At 34.4% G+C, this 21,164-nt stretch overlaps 1 protein-coding gene across 1 annotated transcript in view; it reads right to left on the reverse strand.

Annotated features, from left to right (window-relative positions):
* Nucleotides 1–16,494, reverse strand: part of LOC143236646 (uncharacterized) — a 102,123-nt gene extending 85,629 nt beyond the window's left edge. Inside the window, exon 1 of the mRNA XM_076475021.1 lies at nt 16,090–16,494. Within this exon, the coding sequence (XP_076331136.1) occupies nt 16,090–16,451 (362 nt within the window). The 5' untranslated portion in view covers nt 16,452–16,494. The remainder of the gene's footprint in view (nt 1–16,089) is intronic.
* Between the last annotated feature and the right edge of the window lie 4,670 nt (nt 16,495–21,164).

Below are 21,164 nucleotides of genomic sequence, written 5' to 3' on the forward strand. Positions count from 1 at the left end.
CAACTTTATATCGACTGTGGTTGTCAATATAAAGTTGAGTATCAGAACTACATTTTGACATTGGTTGGCATTAGGTAGGAAGTGTAATGCCACCAAAAGTTAATCGCTGTTGCGAAGAGTATATAACGTCCCTTTCGGACGTAACAAATTCATACACTCAGATCAACAATGTACGTTCAGATCGGAGACTTAGAATTTCAAAGACGTGGATATCCCCTGTAGTTAATAGTATTGGGCGAATCAATTTGGGGTACCAGTATCATCTGATAAAGGATTTGAAACAAATCTTATTCTTCCCGTAGTAAACATCGCGCAGCATTTTTTGACAAATGAGAATCTGCGAACATAAAAATAAAGGACGAAAGCTGCCCCAGGGAACTGTATGTTACATAATTAAGAAAGATCTTCGTCTGAAAAGGTGACATAAATTACTTGTATAGAATTACTTTTATGACATATCAATTGTTGTACACCCCACCCACACGGGTGTTCATATTACGCCATACAAAGACATCATACCATTCAAGGCTCCAGATTCAGCATTTATGGATATCTGTGTGACCTGACATTTGAAAGGGGCGCTGTGAAACCGTCGTTCTCATACACTAGATGCAATATGGAAAGTATGCATGGTGTAGTGAACGCTTTTGACACGACAGCCTTGCGATTTCCACTTTACAGTGGAAGATATGCTGCAAGGATATTGTCAAAATGCAGACGATGAGATAAAGCATTATCGGACATGATAAAATAATTTGAAAATTTTTGAAAGTTCTGTGCTATTTTGTTAGCGTGAGCATTAGTATAGGAAACAACAGGTCTGATAGAGATATCCGTTTTGTGTAGTTTTAAAAAGAAAATTATATTTTTATTTAATTAATGTCTTTTTTCTGCTTCATTTCTCCATCTTACTAGTTAGTATTTCAACCTGAAAGACACCTTATGTGAAACATGGGATATAAATGTTCGGGTTCAGTCACAATCATTTCTAATTTACAACTGCTGATTAGTCATCAATCTATGATATACCATTGGGTATTCATCAACCCGGCACATAAACCATATTTCCACCCATATTTTCCTGAACAGCAGTTACTTGTAGTCTGTGCTACATACGTTCACCTGTAGCATAGCTGGAGAAAGTGGTATTCATGTTATTCCAAATGAAGTCATAATCGCAATGCCTACACATTTTTGCGTGATCGGAGTGTTGATTCGAGCATTGAGAAATTATCGTCTTCGTACAATAGATGAATTGTGGAAAGCATGCAGAAAGGAGTTTTGTGGTTTAGACACGCGTCTTTTGGAACTGAAGCTACGCTGCATGGTCATTTTCAAAATAAAACGTGACGACATGATAAGGATTAAAATACGTTGTAATATAGCATACTCAACGATCAGTGATTACAGTGTATTTAAAACAAATCTGTATAATCGAAAAGCTGATAGTCGTAATAATTTTATGAAATATATTTTATGCTCTTATTAATAACGTAAACGAGTTTTACAATTAAACTGAAAAAAATTGCTCCTTACGTTAACTGCTTGATAAAACGTATACATTTAAAATGTTTAGCTTTTATCTTTAGAGAGAGTGATCGACGGTTTTTGAAATCTTTCTATACAAGTTTCTTAGAGGTACTCATACACGAATAATGATGTGATTGTAATACACATATATATATATATGCATTAGTGACACGATCTCATAACTGTATCTAAGTTAGTATTTTTATTTAATTACTAGCCATGCCTGATAGTAAAAGTTCCAGTTGGGAAACCGACTAATGTTTACAAGGTAGAGGTATTACAACAGAACATAAAACCCTAGGGTCATTGCACCCGTATATGTAAAAATGTATGGTGAAAGTATATGATATTCATACAAAATAAGTAGGTACTAAATTTCCCTCCATCCACCAGAGATTAAGATTTCTTTAAAGAGCTATTTCCTTTTCCTACACAAACTAGAGTACATTTTACAAACAAACCACAGAAATGTGCATATCTATTACATATCAAGTACAAGTTAACAGCTTATAAACTTATAAACAACTCGTTAGGGTGCCTGTACATTTATAGCTCTACAGGGCAACTTCTTTTTTAAAAGATTACTTCCGGTGTCTGGTGTCATGAATACCATACATATTTTTACCCTGCTATAACGCTTCCTTTATTCTTTTTTGTGACCTAAATTTAAGGTTTTGTAAATCTATATTCTTTTGTTCGAGGATACAGTAATTTCACCCTCAAAAAATATTAAAAGATGCTCAATTATCTACATTCTAAAGTTATGAAATATCACATTCTGTGAGGGTAAACCCGTAGGGCTAGTTGTTAATAAAACTTTAAAAATAGCTTAAGAAAATTGGACATAAAGAAACTGCGTATTGTTCTTATGATTATTTAACTAATTTTCTATATGCAGGTTATACATTTCAGGAGGAATATTGATCCTGGCCTATAAGCAGAATGTTTGAAAAGGGGATCTAGTTTGCGAGATCAAAACCCAATACATATGGTGCGAAACACAATTAGCATGCTAATGCCAAGGGGGGTCTATGGACATGCGACTATTCCAAGCTAACACTTCTTCACCAGAAGAATGTATACTATATAGAGACTTTGAATACCATAAGTTTGGAAGTTGTTTAAAAATTTCCTAATTATTCACTATTTAACGAACATATTTTGAAGATCTTAATGAAAACTCCATATAATTTTTCTCAAACTTTTATCTCAAGTTTTATAAATAAAATATCATTTACATCCTGTGACTCTAACTTAACAATAGCTTCATATTTATGCCACATCTAACTGCCATAACATGGACCACCCACACTATAGTCAACGTGTTGTATTCCCTGCTTTACGAGTATACCGGGCGTTGGAAGCTAAAGTCACGAATATGGTTTTCGTTCTGTACCACATGCTGCAACTGTACCATCATGTAAAGCTCGTAAGAATAGAACTTAACTCAGTGCTATACAGAACTATATTGTTGGATATTGATTGTTCAGTATAACTGATCTGTTATTTGACAAAAACCCTTATTACCATAGAAACTGTTATAATTTTTTTAATCACCTTCTGAATATTTGTTCATACACATTTGATAAAGTAAACCGTTCTACGGTCATGAACAGCTTATCAAAATAATACTGCCAAAGATTCTTTTCTGTGACTGTGTGATTATTACATGTTTATCTGAACAAAACGTGTCAGTCACGAGTGGTTCACAATAACTATGTTAACCAGAACTTTTTACCATATACTATTCACTGTAGGAATTTAAAATAGTTGCCATCATTTTCACTATAGCTGTTTTTAGTGAATATTCATCAAAATTGTTCAATAGTTGTTTGTAGTAATGATGCATTTATTAACTATTCACTATAAATATTCATAAACAATGTTTACTAGAGCTACTGGGAACTGAAATCGCACGAAAACTATTGTTCATATTACGCGAAGTTTCTGCCATTAGACGTTCGCAAACACACTGGCAACAATAGATATTGTAATAAACGATTCGCTAAGGCAGATAGATACCACTCAAAGGACATTACCGTTTGATAATCACTAGTGTTCTCGAGCGTATGACTCTTAGATATTCACTAAACTATCATTGAAAACGCATCAGATTCACTAGATGTTAATCACAAATACATGGTGTTCGGAAAGTCACTGTGCACTTATATATTTATTAACAGACAAAACTGCACTGTGACTTTCCGAACACCCTGTATAATATCAATCATTTTTCAAAACCATATTGTTAATGAATGTTAAATAAAACTAATGTTACCGAGTATAAACTAGAATTACTGTTAACGATTGTCACATACAACATTAGTATATTTGAAATGTTTACTAGCGGTTGTTTTTAAATATTAAACAAATCTTTTATTGATAATCTGTAAACGATAATTATCAAAGAGATAAAGTCTACATAAGATGTAACACCAGAAGGGTCGTGAACTACGTTAACCACAAACATATCCGTAAATAATTATGTATACAGTTATGCAATATAATATTCGAATTAAAAGACAAATGGAATTTTTTGTTTCAAAATGTCTGGCAGAAAATCTCTACCAACATTTCTATTTCGTTATTATGTATGACAAAGCTACTTAAGATATCCTTCGCCATCATAATTTTGATGGTGTGAGAAAAGGGAAAGCAGCCAGTCACCTAGCCATTATACCATCCACACTAAGGCTGTATCTTGTAATGCACTCACAGCTTTAAAACGGAGGAATATTTCGTAATATCGCGCAGTTTCGAACCATACCCACCAACTCCGAAATCAATTCTCTATAACAGGGTTAGCCAGTGCCCAACAACATTTCAAAAAACCTTACGGCTTTTGTAGCATGACGAAAACGCCGCGAAGGCAAATAGATATGAAATGTTTTCAAGAGCTTGCTAGAAATAAGATCTGGCTGCTCTTACCCAACAACGTAGATGCTGTTCTTCTGTGTCAGTACACCAAGCATAGCTTCTTCATTAGATATATATAAATTCTATAGGTAACACTACTATCGATGAAAACAGGACAACAAGACAGCTAAAACAAATGATGAAGTAGGACATTTAGACACCACTTGTTTATTATAAAATATGGAAATAATTACAACAGATATGTTCCATGTATAATGCTATATAAGCAAAAGAAGACTTGTATATATTTAATACATTACAAATTTAACTTTATTATATTATAGCTTGAAACACTATTGGCTATCGTTGGACCTAGCGGGGATCCCATTTATCTGGTTATAAATGACGTTATTAAAGAGGTAATGGTTTAGTTTTCATGCTATCATTTATGCAAATTGTTAGAAAATTGACTGCATGAATTCAAACCTGTCCTTTACCCTAGTATATGAACTGTATCGATCTAGGCCAACTGTATTTATATGTTTACCAATTTAAATTTTCTCCATTATTTCACCTGTATATATCTAGGCCTACTACATTACCAGTTTAATTTATTCCGTTATATGTATTTTAAGTATGTTTTGAAGTTTTAAAAGTTTTAACAACACTTTGAAATTATTAGGTTTCTAAACGTCGTGTTTCTGGAGTTTTTTTTTTTTTTAGTTATCTGATTGTCTGGCTACCATTATCGATCTACAAGTGTTAATGACGGCTGATATTACTCCAAAATGCAGTATACAGTACGCAATATTGTGTTATCTAATGTGATGTAGTATTTTTCATAGCCAGTTAATGTTTTACCCAGTTTCTATAAATATACCTTTATGCAATCAAAACAAAAAAATCATTTGGCCAAATTCGAATCCACATTTTCGCTTCGAAAAACATCTAACAAAACATTTTGTAGGTCGACACTGTTTTCATATCACCTAATCCTCATAAACACATAAGCCATTTTGTTTGTATTTAAGTGCAAGGCTGGCTGTCGGTATTCTGTCCACTACGGGTATCGCAACCAGATTTCTAGCGTTGTAAGTCCGCATATTACCGCTGTGCCACTGGAGGAGGAGTGGTCATATACGTTAAGAGAAAGAGTTAGACACCCCCAGGATAGCATCCGTTCAGAACTCGAAAGAAACAGTGTTCATTAAACAATTCTGGTGAGAATAACCTACGAGTTTCGTCTTCCAGTTTAATTAGCTTTTAATTTAGACAGAATAAGAGGAGATGGAGACACAGAGCCACTACACTAGGCCTGAGTATTGTAAGAAAGGCTCTATTAGAATATAAAAATTCTGTGGAAGATCTTTGAAGTGCTTTTTTCCCCTTCAAGCTTGGATACCTGTCTTTTCCTCTAATCATTATTTACGTCACAGGTACTATGCTAACCTTCACAGGAATCACTGATATTTTTCCAGTTTCGCTAAGTGATGATATGATAATGGAATTAATGTTCTACCGAAATTTCGTGTGCAGAAGATCGTTCATTCAGTCCATCATATACTACGCATAGTTAGTCCTACGAATTTAATCATAGAGTTTTTATATTCATAGTTCTTACTTTATTAACATGTGAAATGTAAACCATGGTTACTTACTGCCCACAGTGGCAAATGCCCTAGCTTTTAACAGCATACATTCGTTTGAAATGTCACTTATTTATTCCACGTGTATTTGTGATCAGATTAATTTACTTTCTGACCAAACAAAACCCTCTCTAGCGCTATAAAATAAAATAAAAAATAGAAACAGGTCATAAAAAACTTCAAAAAAACCCTTTAAGTTTCTTATTGAAACAGTTAACTTGTATGTATACACCTTAATTAAAATCTATCGTTTAACAACAGTTACTAATCTAGTACATAAATGAATTCAAAATGGAAATTTGAGTCCAGTTTAATGGATTTTAATGTATAAGAGTTAACTTCCTAAACTTTAACTACAAATCTGCTACAATTCGTATTTTTCTTTTACTTCACCTTTGATTATTTTGTCATTTTTCGAACACTGAAAGAAATGAATTCAGCAAATGTACCATCACTATATTTTCTAGCTTACCCAAATTGTTTGCTTACTATTTAAGACAGATTTTCTTTTATTATACAATTTACAGCAACTTTCAACTTTTACAGTTTGTTTAATCTCTGTTACACGGTGACTTATCTTACACACAATATGTATTAGTTATTACTCAATAATTTCAACCTTCCACCTAAAGTGCTCACTATTTATTACACAATAACCTTGGCTTTTACATAATTTGTTTACAATATACTCAAGTACCACACGGTTTCTTTACTATTTAGTATGCAGTAGTCACTAGTTATTTTGTAGATCAGATATTAGTCTGTGAACAAACCAGTTTTATCTTGATTTACTATAGTTAGTCCGTAAAACCATTGGTATCGGTTCTATCTTGGGTAGCACTTAATACAGTGCTATAAGAAACGGAAGACTGCTGATATCAGTTTTATCTTGGATGGTACTTCATGTGGGAAGGTTCGTAGAACTTTTGACATCTATATTCTCTTTGGCGATATTTAATGTAGTGTAATGAATGACCCTTAATAACACTGGTTTTACCTCAGATGGCACTTATGATAGAAATAAACTTAGGACTAAGGACATCGGTTTTCTCATGGGTAGCACTTACTGTAGTATTATAAAGAACGCAGGACTTCTGACATCGGTTTTATCTTATGTAATATTTAAATACAGTATAACAGGGAAGGAGAAGGTAGCATTGCTGACACCAATTTTACCCGTACGACTACTTTGCTAAAAACAGGAATTAAACGAATCTCTTGCTTGAGGTTTTCATTCAAGAGTTTATTTCACGTAACTACACCACTTATTGCGAATGCATAACGTCATAAGAGGTGTGAAACTTCGGTGTTTGGATAGTATTACTGGTTGATATTTTGAGTTAAATGAACGAGAACTGTATTGGAATAACAACACATGGTTGCGGTTCGAAATAATCACTTTCCGCATATTCTAGTAGGCCTTCATTATATGTTCAAGTTGTATTTGATAACCGTGGACCCCAACAACCATGCGTAACCTGCGAATGGCCTTGAGATACACAAGTCACTGCACTGTGCTCAAACAAAGCTTACATTTCACCTTCTGAAACAGAAAAACAGCTCCAATTGTTTGGAGTGTTCAAATTGTACCTAAATTTAAACAAACAAAATCCCACTCCAAACGCTAATAATTATATTTTGAAGGCGAAATGTTAACGAGGACAAATCAGCAAATCCGAACATCTGAGGAAGAACATAACATTGTGAAGGCTGAGTTCAAGATAAATAGGTCAGTCAGCGGTTGCTAGAGTAAACAGTGTTTACACGCAAGGAACAAATAGGTCACATGGTTCCCAACTTGACCTCGACTGAAGAAAGAAGAAGAGGAAGAAAGGTCACGACCTTCGTTCTTGTTTGTCCACATGAAAAATACTACGCAGCCAGATCTGAACGACCTGTTCTAACTTACTTTCCTACGCAACTGTGTATATGCAAAAATGAACTTGTTTTTAGCATAATTTTGTTGTGATATTCTGGTCTTGAAAACAAACGTCAACCTACAGAGACATTTAATAAATGTGTCGTTAGACAGAGAGCAGTTTCTAATTATTATACCTTTAGAAACTAATAACATTTGAATAATTATTTTTGCACTGTTTCCTAACGTTTGTCTTTATTTCTTGCGTATTTCAGAAGCAGAGCAAACTTGTGGCTTTTAATTATCTTATAGACAACCACAAATGCAGCAAATTTAATTCGTCTGATGCAGACTGTAAACAGTTTTTGCCTGTGATAACAGAGGGACGTAGATTACCAACTGTCCCTGCTTCAGTGACAATTTTTATATTATGTTTAGAAAAACATGGTGACTAAAAGGCGTTGTGTCTTTACATTTTTGTATGCTTTTACTGATATATTCGATCATCGTTATTTGACTTTTTATACTTAACATTAGTTCTACAAACGCCAACGTTCAGACCTTATAATAAACGTAACCTTTGAATGTGACGAAAATTTTCACGTGATAATCGCTGCTAGATGTAGAACGAGTAGGTTTGATTAATCGTGGAGACGCGAGATACAAACTTTCACATTCAGGGCAACTACTGTTCGTAATTGTGCTATATTCAGGAGTTATTGATTCTAATCCAAGAAAAGTAATTTTGTTGCGTATTTAGAAAAAAATAAAAAAACTTTATAGACTTGGAGTACCTTTCAAAACTATTTTATTAAATATCATAGTTTCACGGAGAAGACGTCTTTTATGACGTAAATTACTTCTTCGAGATGCAAAAATATCATATTGAAAATTTACAAGGTCACTTAAGAGAAACTACTATTCATGTGCATAATAAGACAATTTTAAATATAGCTCAGGTTGCATAGGTCTGCATAATATAAAATATTGACGTTCCAAAATTGGTAGATAGAGTTAAATATTAAATTTGAGCAGTAGTCGGTTGTAATTCTACGAATATTTAGTGAACGAAAAAAAGAATATGTGGTAATGTGTTAAACACGCTGTATTGATCCTAGACTTGTTGAGTAAGTATTCTAAATAAAAACATGTTGAAAATATATTTTAAAGATATGCCTACGCGTAAGTATAATTTGTTTTGGAATTTCGCACAAAGCTACTCGAGGGCTATCTGTGCTAGCCGTCCCTAATTTAGCAGTGTAAGACTAGAGGGAAGGCAGCTAGTCATCACCACCCACCGCCAACTCTTGGGCTACTCTTTACCAACGAATAATGGGATTGACCGTCATATTATAACGCCCCCACGGCTGGGAGGGCGAGCATGTTTAGCGCGACGCGGGCGCGAACCCGCGATCCTCGGATTACGAGTCGCACGCCTTACGCGCTAGGCCATGCCGGGCCTACGTAACTATAAACATTACTTATGTTGTCATTTGACCGAAAGGGGCCGAAGAGCGCCTATAGGGGTTAGCTATTTTAACTTCTCGCACCACTATATAGTAGTACGTATGGTGTCTGTCGGTCAGTCAATTAGTATATAATAAAATGATGTCACACGAGGGATGCTTGAAATTGCAGTTTGTACCGTTGTGACGTCAGTAAAACGTGCGTGTGCTATGAAACACGAGAAGAATTAGACATTCTGCAGGCGACAACAGAGCAAGACAAACTTTAGAAGAAGAAATAAAAATATTTGTTACTCTTAATTTTGGATTTATTTACTCTTGAAACAGAAAACTTTTGGGTTCCCTTCAGGAGTGCCTCTAGTTCTATATTATACGTTAGTTAACTAGCTGTGCAAATAGGAAAATACTAAGATTTTAGGATAAAATAATAACGCCTAAATGCCCATTGAATTTTCACCACATTGGGTGGAATGTCATGTTCAATTCTCTCAATTACTGATATTAGCTTTGAGAATTTGTTTGTTTTGGAATTTCGCACAAAGCTACTCGTGGGCTATCTGTGCTAGCCGTCCCTAATTTAGCAGTGTAAGACTAGAGGGAAGGCAGCTAGTCATCACCAGCCACCGCCAACTCTTGGGCTACTCTTTTACCAACGAATAGTGGGATTGACCGTCACATTATAACGCCCCCACGGCTGGGAGGGCGAGCATATTTGGCGCGACTCGGGCGCGAACCCGCGACCCTCAGATTACGAAGCGCACGCCTTAACGCGCTAGGCCATGCCGGGCCCAGCTTTGAGTAAAAAACGAAAACTTGTCACTGCGTTAAAATAGCAAGTATTAAAAACGCGCTCAGACAACAAGTGATGCACTAAAATGGCTTAAAGTTTGTCATTCTTACTAGTTAATTACAGGTCGAAATACAAAAATGAACGAGTTAAAGTTGGGCTTGATTTATATGTACGAACAATAGGTCAAGTATTTTGGAGTCGAAGCCAACATGAAGTTTACAAGAATAAATTTAATAGAAGTCTCGAGTGACTCAGGTTTTTTGTCATATTAAATAACAGTGAATGTACTCCAGTTAAAACTAACTGTCGGAATCTTTTAACTTTAACTACAGCAATAAATATCCTCTTAGTTCTATAGCTAAAAATTAAATATCGAACACGACAAAGAAGTAGAACAGTAGAAGTACACTTTAACACAAAATAGCAAAACAAAATTGAAGGTTGATCAACGACATCAACAATTAATTATTTGAGAAACGTCAACACGACTCCGTAAAGTATTTTAATTACCAAAGTTCATCAAGCTAGCAGATTTATGTAAATTCAACTGGAGTAATTTAAATATTTTCTGGTGTCCTATAGTTGTTGTTTTCTTTAACGTTTTTGAGCCTAACCTTCTGTAGTCAATACAATTTCCATCTAAATAAATAACAATTAAGATTACAAATTAAAACCAAATGTTACAGTCGTATCATTAACTCTGATAATACAAAACTTTAGTAAACATATTTCTTTGGTTTGAAGAACTCTGTAAAGAAATATGAACACAAAACCATGTAATAAGTTCTACAATTAAATATGAATATGAAACCATCTATTAAGTTCTACAATTAATGATAGAGTAGAAACAGACGTAACTAAAGTCGTAAAACATTAAAAATCATGGAAATAATGAGATAAAGTTTCTGTTTAAAATTTTAAACGAAGCAAAAAATAAACATGTAGAAGATGAGCTCTTATGGACAAAAAGCTTCCTGTTTTTTGTCAAAGTAATTTGTCCAAATTAAGGAGTCAGGACGTAATGTGTCAAAGGTTAATGATCCATTATTTTATCATTTTTGAATAAAGCAAAGAAAGGAAATGTTACCAATGTTCACCAAATGGCGTTAAGATAATTAGAAATTATTAAAAAGTTGAGCTAACAAACGAAAATACTGTTATAAACGATGAATGGGTAAGGAGTAAAAATGTCCAACCTTCGTAAGAACAATATATCAAGGTCTTTTAATTTATTCTGTGAATATCGCAAAAGAAAATTAATGGAATGCAACATCTGCTCATATGGAAAATGAAAAGTGATTCGTTCTTACTGAAGGACAATTTTAAACTCGGTATTAAAAATCAACAGGTGTCGATAATTACAATTACGGTTTACTGTGGTTTGTTTTGAGTTTCGCGCAAAGCTACACGAGAGCTATCTGCGCTAGCCGTCCCTAATTTAGCAGTATAAGACTAGAGGGAAGGCAGCTAGTCATCACCGCCCACCTCCAACTCTTGGGTTACTCTTTTACCAACGAATAGTGGGGTTGGCCGTAATATTATCACGCCCCCATGGCTGAAAGGTGCAATGAGGATTCGAACCCGCGACCCTCAGATTAGGAGTCGAGCGCCGTAACCACCTGGCCCCGCCAGACTTACAATTACGGATAATATACAAAACCACTACGTGAGAGAGGGTAAGTCAAAACGAAACGAAAGGTACATTAATATATGTAGTCTTTAAAATGGTTGAAACGTACAAGAATGCAGAACTTAAATAGCTAAATGATGCAGTTAAAAACATTTACGTAGAACAGAGAATGAAAGTAAGATTAATAACTAGTTCGATTTTCACCATTATAAGGATAATTTTACAGAAATAACGAAAGTTGTTACAGCTTTTAAAACAACAACTTTTGAAGTCTTTTGTTTGATGTAAGATGAGTAAAACAAACCTCGTGCATAATTTATGACAGCGTTCAGTGTTACTGTCAGATTAGCACAAGAGGAAGCGATAAAGCCAGCCAATGAATTTTCGGTTTCTACAGCTTCAAACTTTTAAATTTTAAAACTCGGCCACTGCTGGCATTATCACCATCAAAAATTTAGCAGTAAATAAGACAGTTCTGAATTATAGTAATGAAGCTTTTTCTTAAATATCATACCATGAACCTTTTATTTTCGCATTCGTTCCGAGCCTTGGTGAGCATTAATTATATTTATTTTAAATATGTTAATTTTATTAGCAATAATCATATATTAGCACACACAATACTTTAGAATTATGAAATATAGAAAAGAAGATGCATCTAATAAATAGTTAAGTGATTTACCTCCTTCAAATAAAATGCATATAATTAGACGTTCAAAGTTTAACGCAATCCACATTATTAATATTGATCTGAAAATAACGTGTAATTTCAACTTCTCATTATTAACTGAAGAACTACGTATACTTTGAACTACTTGGTGTCAACTGAGCTACATTTGCTTTCAGTTACTCCATGTTAACTGCAGAGCCATGTATACTTTGAATTACTTGGTGTTAAACAAAAAGTACGTATACATCCAACTAGTCCATTTTGACCGAAGAGTCACAAATAGTTTCAAATATTTTATAGTAATTAGAGAGTCGATTATACTTTCACTTACACCACGCTAACTGAAAAACTAAGTTTAATTTTTCATTACTTTATGTTAACTTCAGAATCACGCATACGTTCGAGTATTTCACGTTTTTTGGCATATTTTCAAGTTCTTCAAAACCACATCAATGTGCAACTTTAAAGTACTTCAAGTTTATTTTACAACAATGTGCTTCAAACAAATTACAATAAGCTGGGATAAATGTGTACCATTGGGTGATTCATGATAACTATAAAATAGTATATAATTCGCATTTAGTTGATACTAATGTGTAACTTTAAGTGATTCATGACCAGGAGGAAACAAAGAGTATAACTTCAAATAACTCATGTTCAGCTGAGGCCAGAATGCTACTTCAAATGATTTATGATAGTTAAACAACAATGAATAACTTCAAATAGCTGACTTTCACTTGATAGCAGAATTTAAAGATTCGTGATAACCAGCAAACAAGAGAAACTTCAAATAAATCAAGTTCAGCTGAGAACAGTGAGTAACTTTGGTTGATTCATGGTCAGTAGAGAAGAATGAAGAATTTTATATTCACCAAGTTCAGCTGAGAGCAGTGTGTAACTTTAGTTGATTCATGGTCAGTAAAGAAGAATGAAGAATTTTAAATACCCCAAGTTCAGCTGAGAGCAGTGTTTAACTTTAGTTGATTCATGGTCAGTAGAAAACAATGAGTAGCTTCAAATACATCAAATGTGGAGCTAATACTTTCGTGACAGCTAGTGAACAGTGAGTATCTTCCAATGAATCACATTTGCTAATGAGTAGTTTATAACACACAACTAAAACAGTTTACATTTAAATGGGTTTGATGTATATTTTAGTTATTCACGCCTACTTAGTTCGTCTAAACGTAGATTATAACTTTGCTACAATAATTAGTACTTATTATATTCCGCTTCTATATTTGTGTTGATTTATGGTTGCCTAAAGTTTAAGATGTGATTTTTTCCTGTGTAAATGTAATTCAGGTTTTTCTTAAATTCTGTATAAATATCTTACAAGGTTAATCTTTGCTCACCCACACGAAATTTATAAATTTACCAAAGAAATTATAGTTTACATATGTTAAAAATATAAATTTTAATGAAGTAATTCGCCATTACTTAGGCTTAATATATTGCCACGTATTCGTTAACATAACAGTTGTATGTCAAGTTCTGTTGAATGAATTGTTTATCTCAGCTGAAGCACTTCTTGATGGTCTAATTGATATTTTAGAAAAGCAAATCTCAAACACAATCGAGAGTTTGTGTGGACTGAGAAGTGTTGCAAGTTATTGTGGATTACGAGTTATCTTAGAAAATATTGTTAATTACATGAAATGTGATCCATCTTAGAACATGTTATAAATTATAATGAAATGTGAATCGTCTTAGAACGTGTTATAAATGAACATGAAATATGAGCCATCTTAGAGCGTGCCAAAATTACAATGAATCATCTTAGAACGTGTTGTAAATTACCATGAAATATAAGCCATCTCAGAACGTTATAATTTATAAATTATAATAAATTATGAACTGCTTTAGAATTTGCAGTAGTAATGTGACGTAGTGAAAGTAAAGATATTTATACTGAGGCAGTTAGTTATAGACTAGCTTTTATAATTATTTTCATACTATACATTTAGCTCCGAATATTTTAACTTTATTTACACTGTAAACAGTTACAGTAAAATGTTTATAGTAACTCAATGAAATAATAGCAATATTTATGTATTTAGGAAATGTGAAACCTTTGCGTTGTTCTCCAGCTCTGACAAACCCAGAATGATATAATAATAATAAACTCGTTAATATATTTGTTTATTTCAAAAATCGATTTCCAACAGTTTCAGTGAGGTTGGTTTAAGAACACGCTAAAATTAAAGCACTTCGAACCATTAATTAAGTAGGCTCTATAGTGTTTTCTAACTTGCTTCCTTATACAGTTTTCAGCTAGTTTTACTTCTACACACGCATGCATATATAATCACATACATAGCATATGTGTGTAAAGTATATACGTATGTATAACATATATATAGCCTACGTATCTGTATTACATATACATAGTGTATTAGGCATAAATAGTGATTATCCAAAAAATACTCATATTAACACGAGACTTTACTGGCTAACCCTTTTTCCATCGTCCACCGTTTGGCACATAATTACAGTTTTGTTCAGTTTTCTTTGAATTTAACTTCAACAAATAAACCAGCTGCTCCAATTTGTAATATATTCTGGTCTAAATTTTGTGCTAGTTATGATAATATAAGTACGAGAAAGTGTAAAACAGCTATTAGTTTTAGTACGATGTGTTACTTCAGAAGTAGTTGTATGTAACGTAACTTAAAGCGATCTAAAGGTCTTTAAGAATATTACACTTTGTCTGTAAGAAGTATAGTGTATCCAAAACGACTACGTGTAAGGTAGCAGAAATCTTTCCCATGTTTCAAAGACATTTTATCTGGTTTTTATAAAGGATAAAACAGCAGTAAATGTGCATATTAAACGTAACAGAAAATACGATAGTAAAGATTTAACTAACATTCCAAAAAACAGTTATCCTAAAACGTATGGGAAGAGGGAGCAAAGACAAATATGCCATATCCAGTGCCAACAAGGCCTTTCGCACAATACCAGAACTCACAGACCAGCTGGGATACAACAGACATAGCAATGGTATTCATAGTTGCCGGTCTCGTGCGTATCAAGTAGTGACGGACTGCTGAGGTGCAACAGAGCAAAAATCTATTAACTAATACTTATTGTATTCTTTAAGCCATTTGATACTCAAGTGTTTATAATCAATGAAGTGCAAACAAGCAGAGAAGGTTAGTGGTATTTTAGAGCTATCTACCCCGTGTTTAGTGGAAATTATTAATTTAAATTCACTTGTACAAATTAAGTCTTCTCACAACCTCGTTGAAAACACTCATAATAAGCAACAATAATAAATAACTTCATACCGGTTCCTGGTAACGAGATTTTCTACATAAAATAAAAACGAAACATCTATCAACAAAATATTTGAATCAATATGTTATTTGAACCACATTCTTCCATTTGGTAATTTTAATGAATTGGGGCCACTCTATAACAAACTACTCATAACCAAAGTTTTCTCAAATGGTACAGCTGAGTAAACTTTCTGATTCTATCACGAATTTGGTTCTTCTTGCATAAAACAATGCGACTACGACGTCAAACAGCCTGTGAACGGAAGAGGGAGAGACGGGGTAGCGGGAGCTAGACAAAGGAAGTCACTGTCAATGTTAAGTTTCTGAAGGGCAGTCGGTCAGATGTTAGGCCTAAAACCTACCTGTCTGTACTTGGAGACCGGTCCAGCCGTGGTCGTCGCTCAGCGTAAACTCTGACATTAGGATAATGAACTCCTGATCTCAGTGACAAGGGCTTACTTGTTCTCTTTAACATATTAAACTCCTCAGGTAAACCCAGCGATGCTTGAACTTTCCCACTGACATCATTCAATCGCACGAAACATTTAGTAAATCCACTTTCTGATTCACTGATAAAAAGTTTGGAATTCTCTCCAAAAGAAGATCTTTGTTTTGGTAGACCGTTCTTGCGAGACATTCCGAAAACGTGGAGCTCGCCTTCACTGCCGGTCTTTACCTTCTCTTCTGCCCCGCTTGTCTCCTCCAAGCACCCACAGGCCGCCATCTTGCACGCGCACGCATTCACACTCACTCTCACATGGAGACGTCACTGCTTCTGTAGGCAAGGGTATGACGTCATAGTGTAAACACCCAGTTCAAACACACATGGTGGCACGTGACTGGTGGGGGAAGGAAGAGCTCAAATGAGAATCTAGTCTCAAGATACTGCATGGTGAACTTTGACACAAATCGTAACAGTGAAGGTCAATGTATAGAGACAGGCAGTCAGAGGCACATAAAATCTTTCATGTCACACGTTTATAGATAAATTTCGTGAATTCACTTTAGCTACTGTACATATATTTACAGTTTTTCAATCAGAAGGACACAGACTCCAATCTAATATCACAAAAATATAATTTTGATGCGAAGCTTACAAACGAAGGATAGACTATAATGAATCTTAAAATTAAGAAAACAAACTGAATTATTCAAAATTACACATTTATTTTACAGCTTTGATTACTTCGTAATTATGGTTTGCACTAACCTGACCTTTCACTAACCAGAGATCTACCTAATAGTTGTACATTATTCAGTTTTAACGAACCCAACATGCGTTAAAAAATCATACCTTTGTCTGTAATAGACTTAGTTTTTTTATCGACACAGTGTTACTCTTGTATAGCCGAATAGTGTGATTTAACCTTCAACTCTTGAAGCCCACCCACAGCTCGAAAGTGCATAGCGCGTGTTTTTTGTTGTTTATTTCGTGAACGAGACGCGTGCCATGAATTCTGAGATTCACATTCTCGGGACAATAAACATACCCAGCTAAAATTGCTCACCTATAATTAAATACAAAGTTCAGGATTGTAGAAAACCTATATCTTTATCGTTACAGTTTCGTTCCAGCCTGTTGGAAAACAGCAATTAGGTAGCATGTAAAAGTTTATGTTAATATTTAAGCTATGTATGTACGTATATTACTGTAATAGTTATCAACAATAAAAAACGTAACATGTGATTTGATATTGCAAAGTTGCGGAAGTATTTTCAAGGTAAGTAAACGTTTAATTTGTAGCAATGGATAGATAGGTTTGGTTTTGATTGTTTTGAATTTCGCGCAAAGTTACTCGTGGGATATCTGTGTTAGCTGTCCCTAATTTAGCAGTGTAAGACTAGAGGAAAGGCAACTATTCATCACCACCCACCTCCAATACTTGGGTTACCCTTTTGCCACAAACATCGGGATTGACCGTCACATTATAACGTCCCCACGGCTGAAAGGGCGAGAATGTTGGTGTGATGGGGATTCGAACCCGCGACCCTTATATTACGGATAGATATAGGAAGAATTAAAGTAGTGTTTTTACAACTGTAGTTGTATCTAAAGAAACTTTAAATTGCAGCATGTTTTATACGAAACACATAGCACAGCGGTATGTCTGCAGGCTTAAAATGCTAAAACCCGGGTTTTGATGCCCATGGTGGGCAGAGCACAGATAGCCCTTTATGTAGCTTTTTGCTTAATTACAAACAACAACGAAACAAATTACAGCGTATTTTATGCACACACACACAAAAAGACATTTTGTGACACAGGAACACAGCTATATTGTATTAAATATATAGATTGTCCCAAACAAACGGAGGATAAATTTTATTTTTGGGGCTTAATCATTTTATTGATATTTTAGAAATGTCTATTATGCAATTTTTAGAATAGTGGAAACAGGAAACTGCAGAACATCAACAACTTTCTTAAATGAATTAAAATAATCAAGTAGAACAGTGTATTCTATATTTATTTCGGTGATTTTCGGTGGGTTAAGGAGTTCGACTCGTAATCTGAAGGTTGCAGGTTCGAATCCCCATCGCATCAAACATGCTCGCCCTTTCAGTTGTGGGTGTGTTATAATCTAACGCTCAATCCCATTATTCGATGGTAAAGGAGCAGCCCCAGAGTTAGCGATGGGTGGTGATGACTAGTTGTCTTCCCTCTAATCTTACACTGCAAAATTAGGGACGGCTAGCGCAGATAGCCCTCGTATAGTTTGTGCGAAATTCAAAACCTTTTTTTTTTTTATATACGACGGCGTTTGTCTGTATTGTGGTTTATAAAGTCCACAAAGGAGAGAGATATTTATTCGTAACATCTTTTCAAGAGAGTGAGAGTTTATTTTGTGAACGGTGTAGTGTAACATGTTGTTACAGTATCATGCCAATATGGAGAATAGTAATTATTTTACGAATAGTTGAAACTAAAGTATTTCAGAAAGTCTATGTAACACACAATCAAATCGTTATAAATGGCTTTTGATTTTTACATAAATTGATCGCATCATCAGTGTTTATATGACTATTGTAAGAACCTTGTCCAACTTAATTATAATTCTGAAATAGAGTGTGTGACTCAGGTACTTTGTGGTACTGGTTTAATCAATAGCTTGTTTTTCAAGCCACTCTGTACCTAGCACCAACGATGTTGACACAAAAACCATGCAACTGGCTACAATGTCGAAGATATAGTATGAATAATATCGTCTTGATACACGATAATGAACAGTTAGTGCATACCTTGAAAAGATCAAATGAATATGACAACGGTAACTGAAGTTGCTACCAAAGGTTTGGCAAAATTTTCTGTGTGGAGCTAATTAACGTTCGCTTGAATAACGTGTTATTCGGAGACATAACTTGTGACGTCAAGTAACTTCTGACACCGAAGATGTTCTGACAACATTGTTTTTAACGTTGTTGTATTTTTAAGAAACACATAGAAGGTATTTAAAGACCCCACCAACTCACTAGATTTTGATCTATCATGCTAGGTAGCCTAGACCTTGCTTTCGCTATCATAATCCATTTTGAATCGAAATACCATATAGTTGATCTTCATAAAAATAAAACTTGTTACTCTGTATGTGGGGGATTTAGATTATTTTAAACAACTGGCTTCTCCACCGGGAAGTTTATGGACTTAAAACCCTAAAAATGCAGAGCTCAATTGTCCACGGTGGACATTGTGGATAGCTGGACGTGGTTTTGCTTTTTTTAAAACAAACACAAGCGGCTCCGACTTGCCATAACTAAAATGTTATAAATTCCGATTCTTATTTAATTGTTTTCCACCATTTTGTTGTAACAACGTAATAAACATTGTTTACATAAATCAATTTAAAAATTCGTGTAAAAATTTGATGCACTTCACCAAATTTTGGTTAAATGATACTTTGTTCACCTCTCTATATAGAATTTTTGCGTCTTTTTATAATAAACATGCTCGCCTTTTCAGCCATGGGGACGTTATAATGTGACGGTCAATCCCACTGTTCGTTGGTAAAAGAGTAGCCCAAGAGTTGGCGGTGGGTGGTGATGACTAGCTGTCTTCCCTCTAGTCTTACACTGCTAAATTATGGACGGCTAGGGCAGGTAGCCCTCGTGTAGCTTTGCGCAAAATTCAAAACAAACAAACAAAGCGTCTTTTTATAGGCTCTCCTCAGTCTGATAAATGTAAAACACAAACACAAAAATGCAATCAATTGTAACTAAACTTGACCATAAAATCACTCATATTTATACAGAATTTAACTTTGCTTTCTGCTTCAGTTGTTAAGTACAGGAATCGCATTGACTTTTATATCTTTTTTATTGTTAACTTTAGGTAGTCTCAAATATAGACGTCGACTGTGGTACCCAAGGCCAAGTTAATAAAGTAAAGAAACTCTATCACCCTTCTTTTCCTTTGTTAAATGCTATCATTTAATACATTGTTGTAAAGTGATCTTCAATCTGTAAGACCATTTTTCTTTACGCAGTGACTATTAGAAAATACAATAATAAAATAGACAGTATGTTCTTTATATATGCAGAAAAAGCATTCCAAAATATCTTTTCACGCTCACCATGCTAGACTATGCTAAGCGTTACAAGTTACAAATAATTCATACATCTAAGTTATTTATAGAGATTACTACAGTTTGTTTGTTTTGTATTTTGCGCGTAGATACTCAAGAGCTATCTGCGCGAACCATCCATAATTTAGCAGTGAATGACTGGAAAGAAAGAAGCTATTCATCAACACCCACCGCCAACTCTTAGAATACTCTTATACCAAAGAATAGTGGTATTGATCGTCATATTATAACGGCTGAAAGGGTGAGCATGTTTGGTGTGATGAGGATTTTATATCGTGACTTTCAGATTACGACTCGAGTGCCCTAACCACCTGTCTAAGTTAGTACAGAATAAAGGGTATAACGTAAAGTTTTAAATGTTGTTGTATGAGTTATATGAAGGGAAATGCATATAACATTGTAGGAATTAAAAAAGGTTTCAGACTTGTTTACGTAGACTTAATTAATTAGTGGTGTGAAAACGTTTTGCAATATCACACACTTAGTGTAAAAAGTGAATTACTAAAAGTAGGTAGAGTCAATGTTTGTTTATTTGAAGCTAAGTAAAAAACTACACAATGGGTTCTCTTTGTTGTGCCCACCACGGTCATCAAAAGCCAGTTTCTAACGTTAAAAGTCACACTGTGCCACTATTGGACGATAGAATCAATTACGTTAGATAAGAAACGTTCTGAAGATGAGAAGCACACAGGTAAAGTTATTACGATGTTTTTGTATTTTCTGAAATAATGTTTAATCTTAGTTACCAAAAATCCCTTAGGAAAGACTGAAGCAAACAAACCATGATGCCCTGTCTGGAAGTTTATGGAAATATTGACCTATAGAATAAAAGAGATGCGTGTACACTTAATAAACGA

Source organism: Tachypleus tridentatus, chromosome 13, assembly GCF_004210375.1.
Source record: "Tachypleus tridentatus isolate NWPU-2018 chromosome 13, ASM421037v1, whole genome shotgun sequence".
NCBI classification, from domain to species: domain Eukaryota; kingdom Metazoa; phylum Arthropoda; class Merostomata; order Xiphosura; family Limulidae; genus Tachypleus; species Tachypleus tridentatus.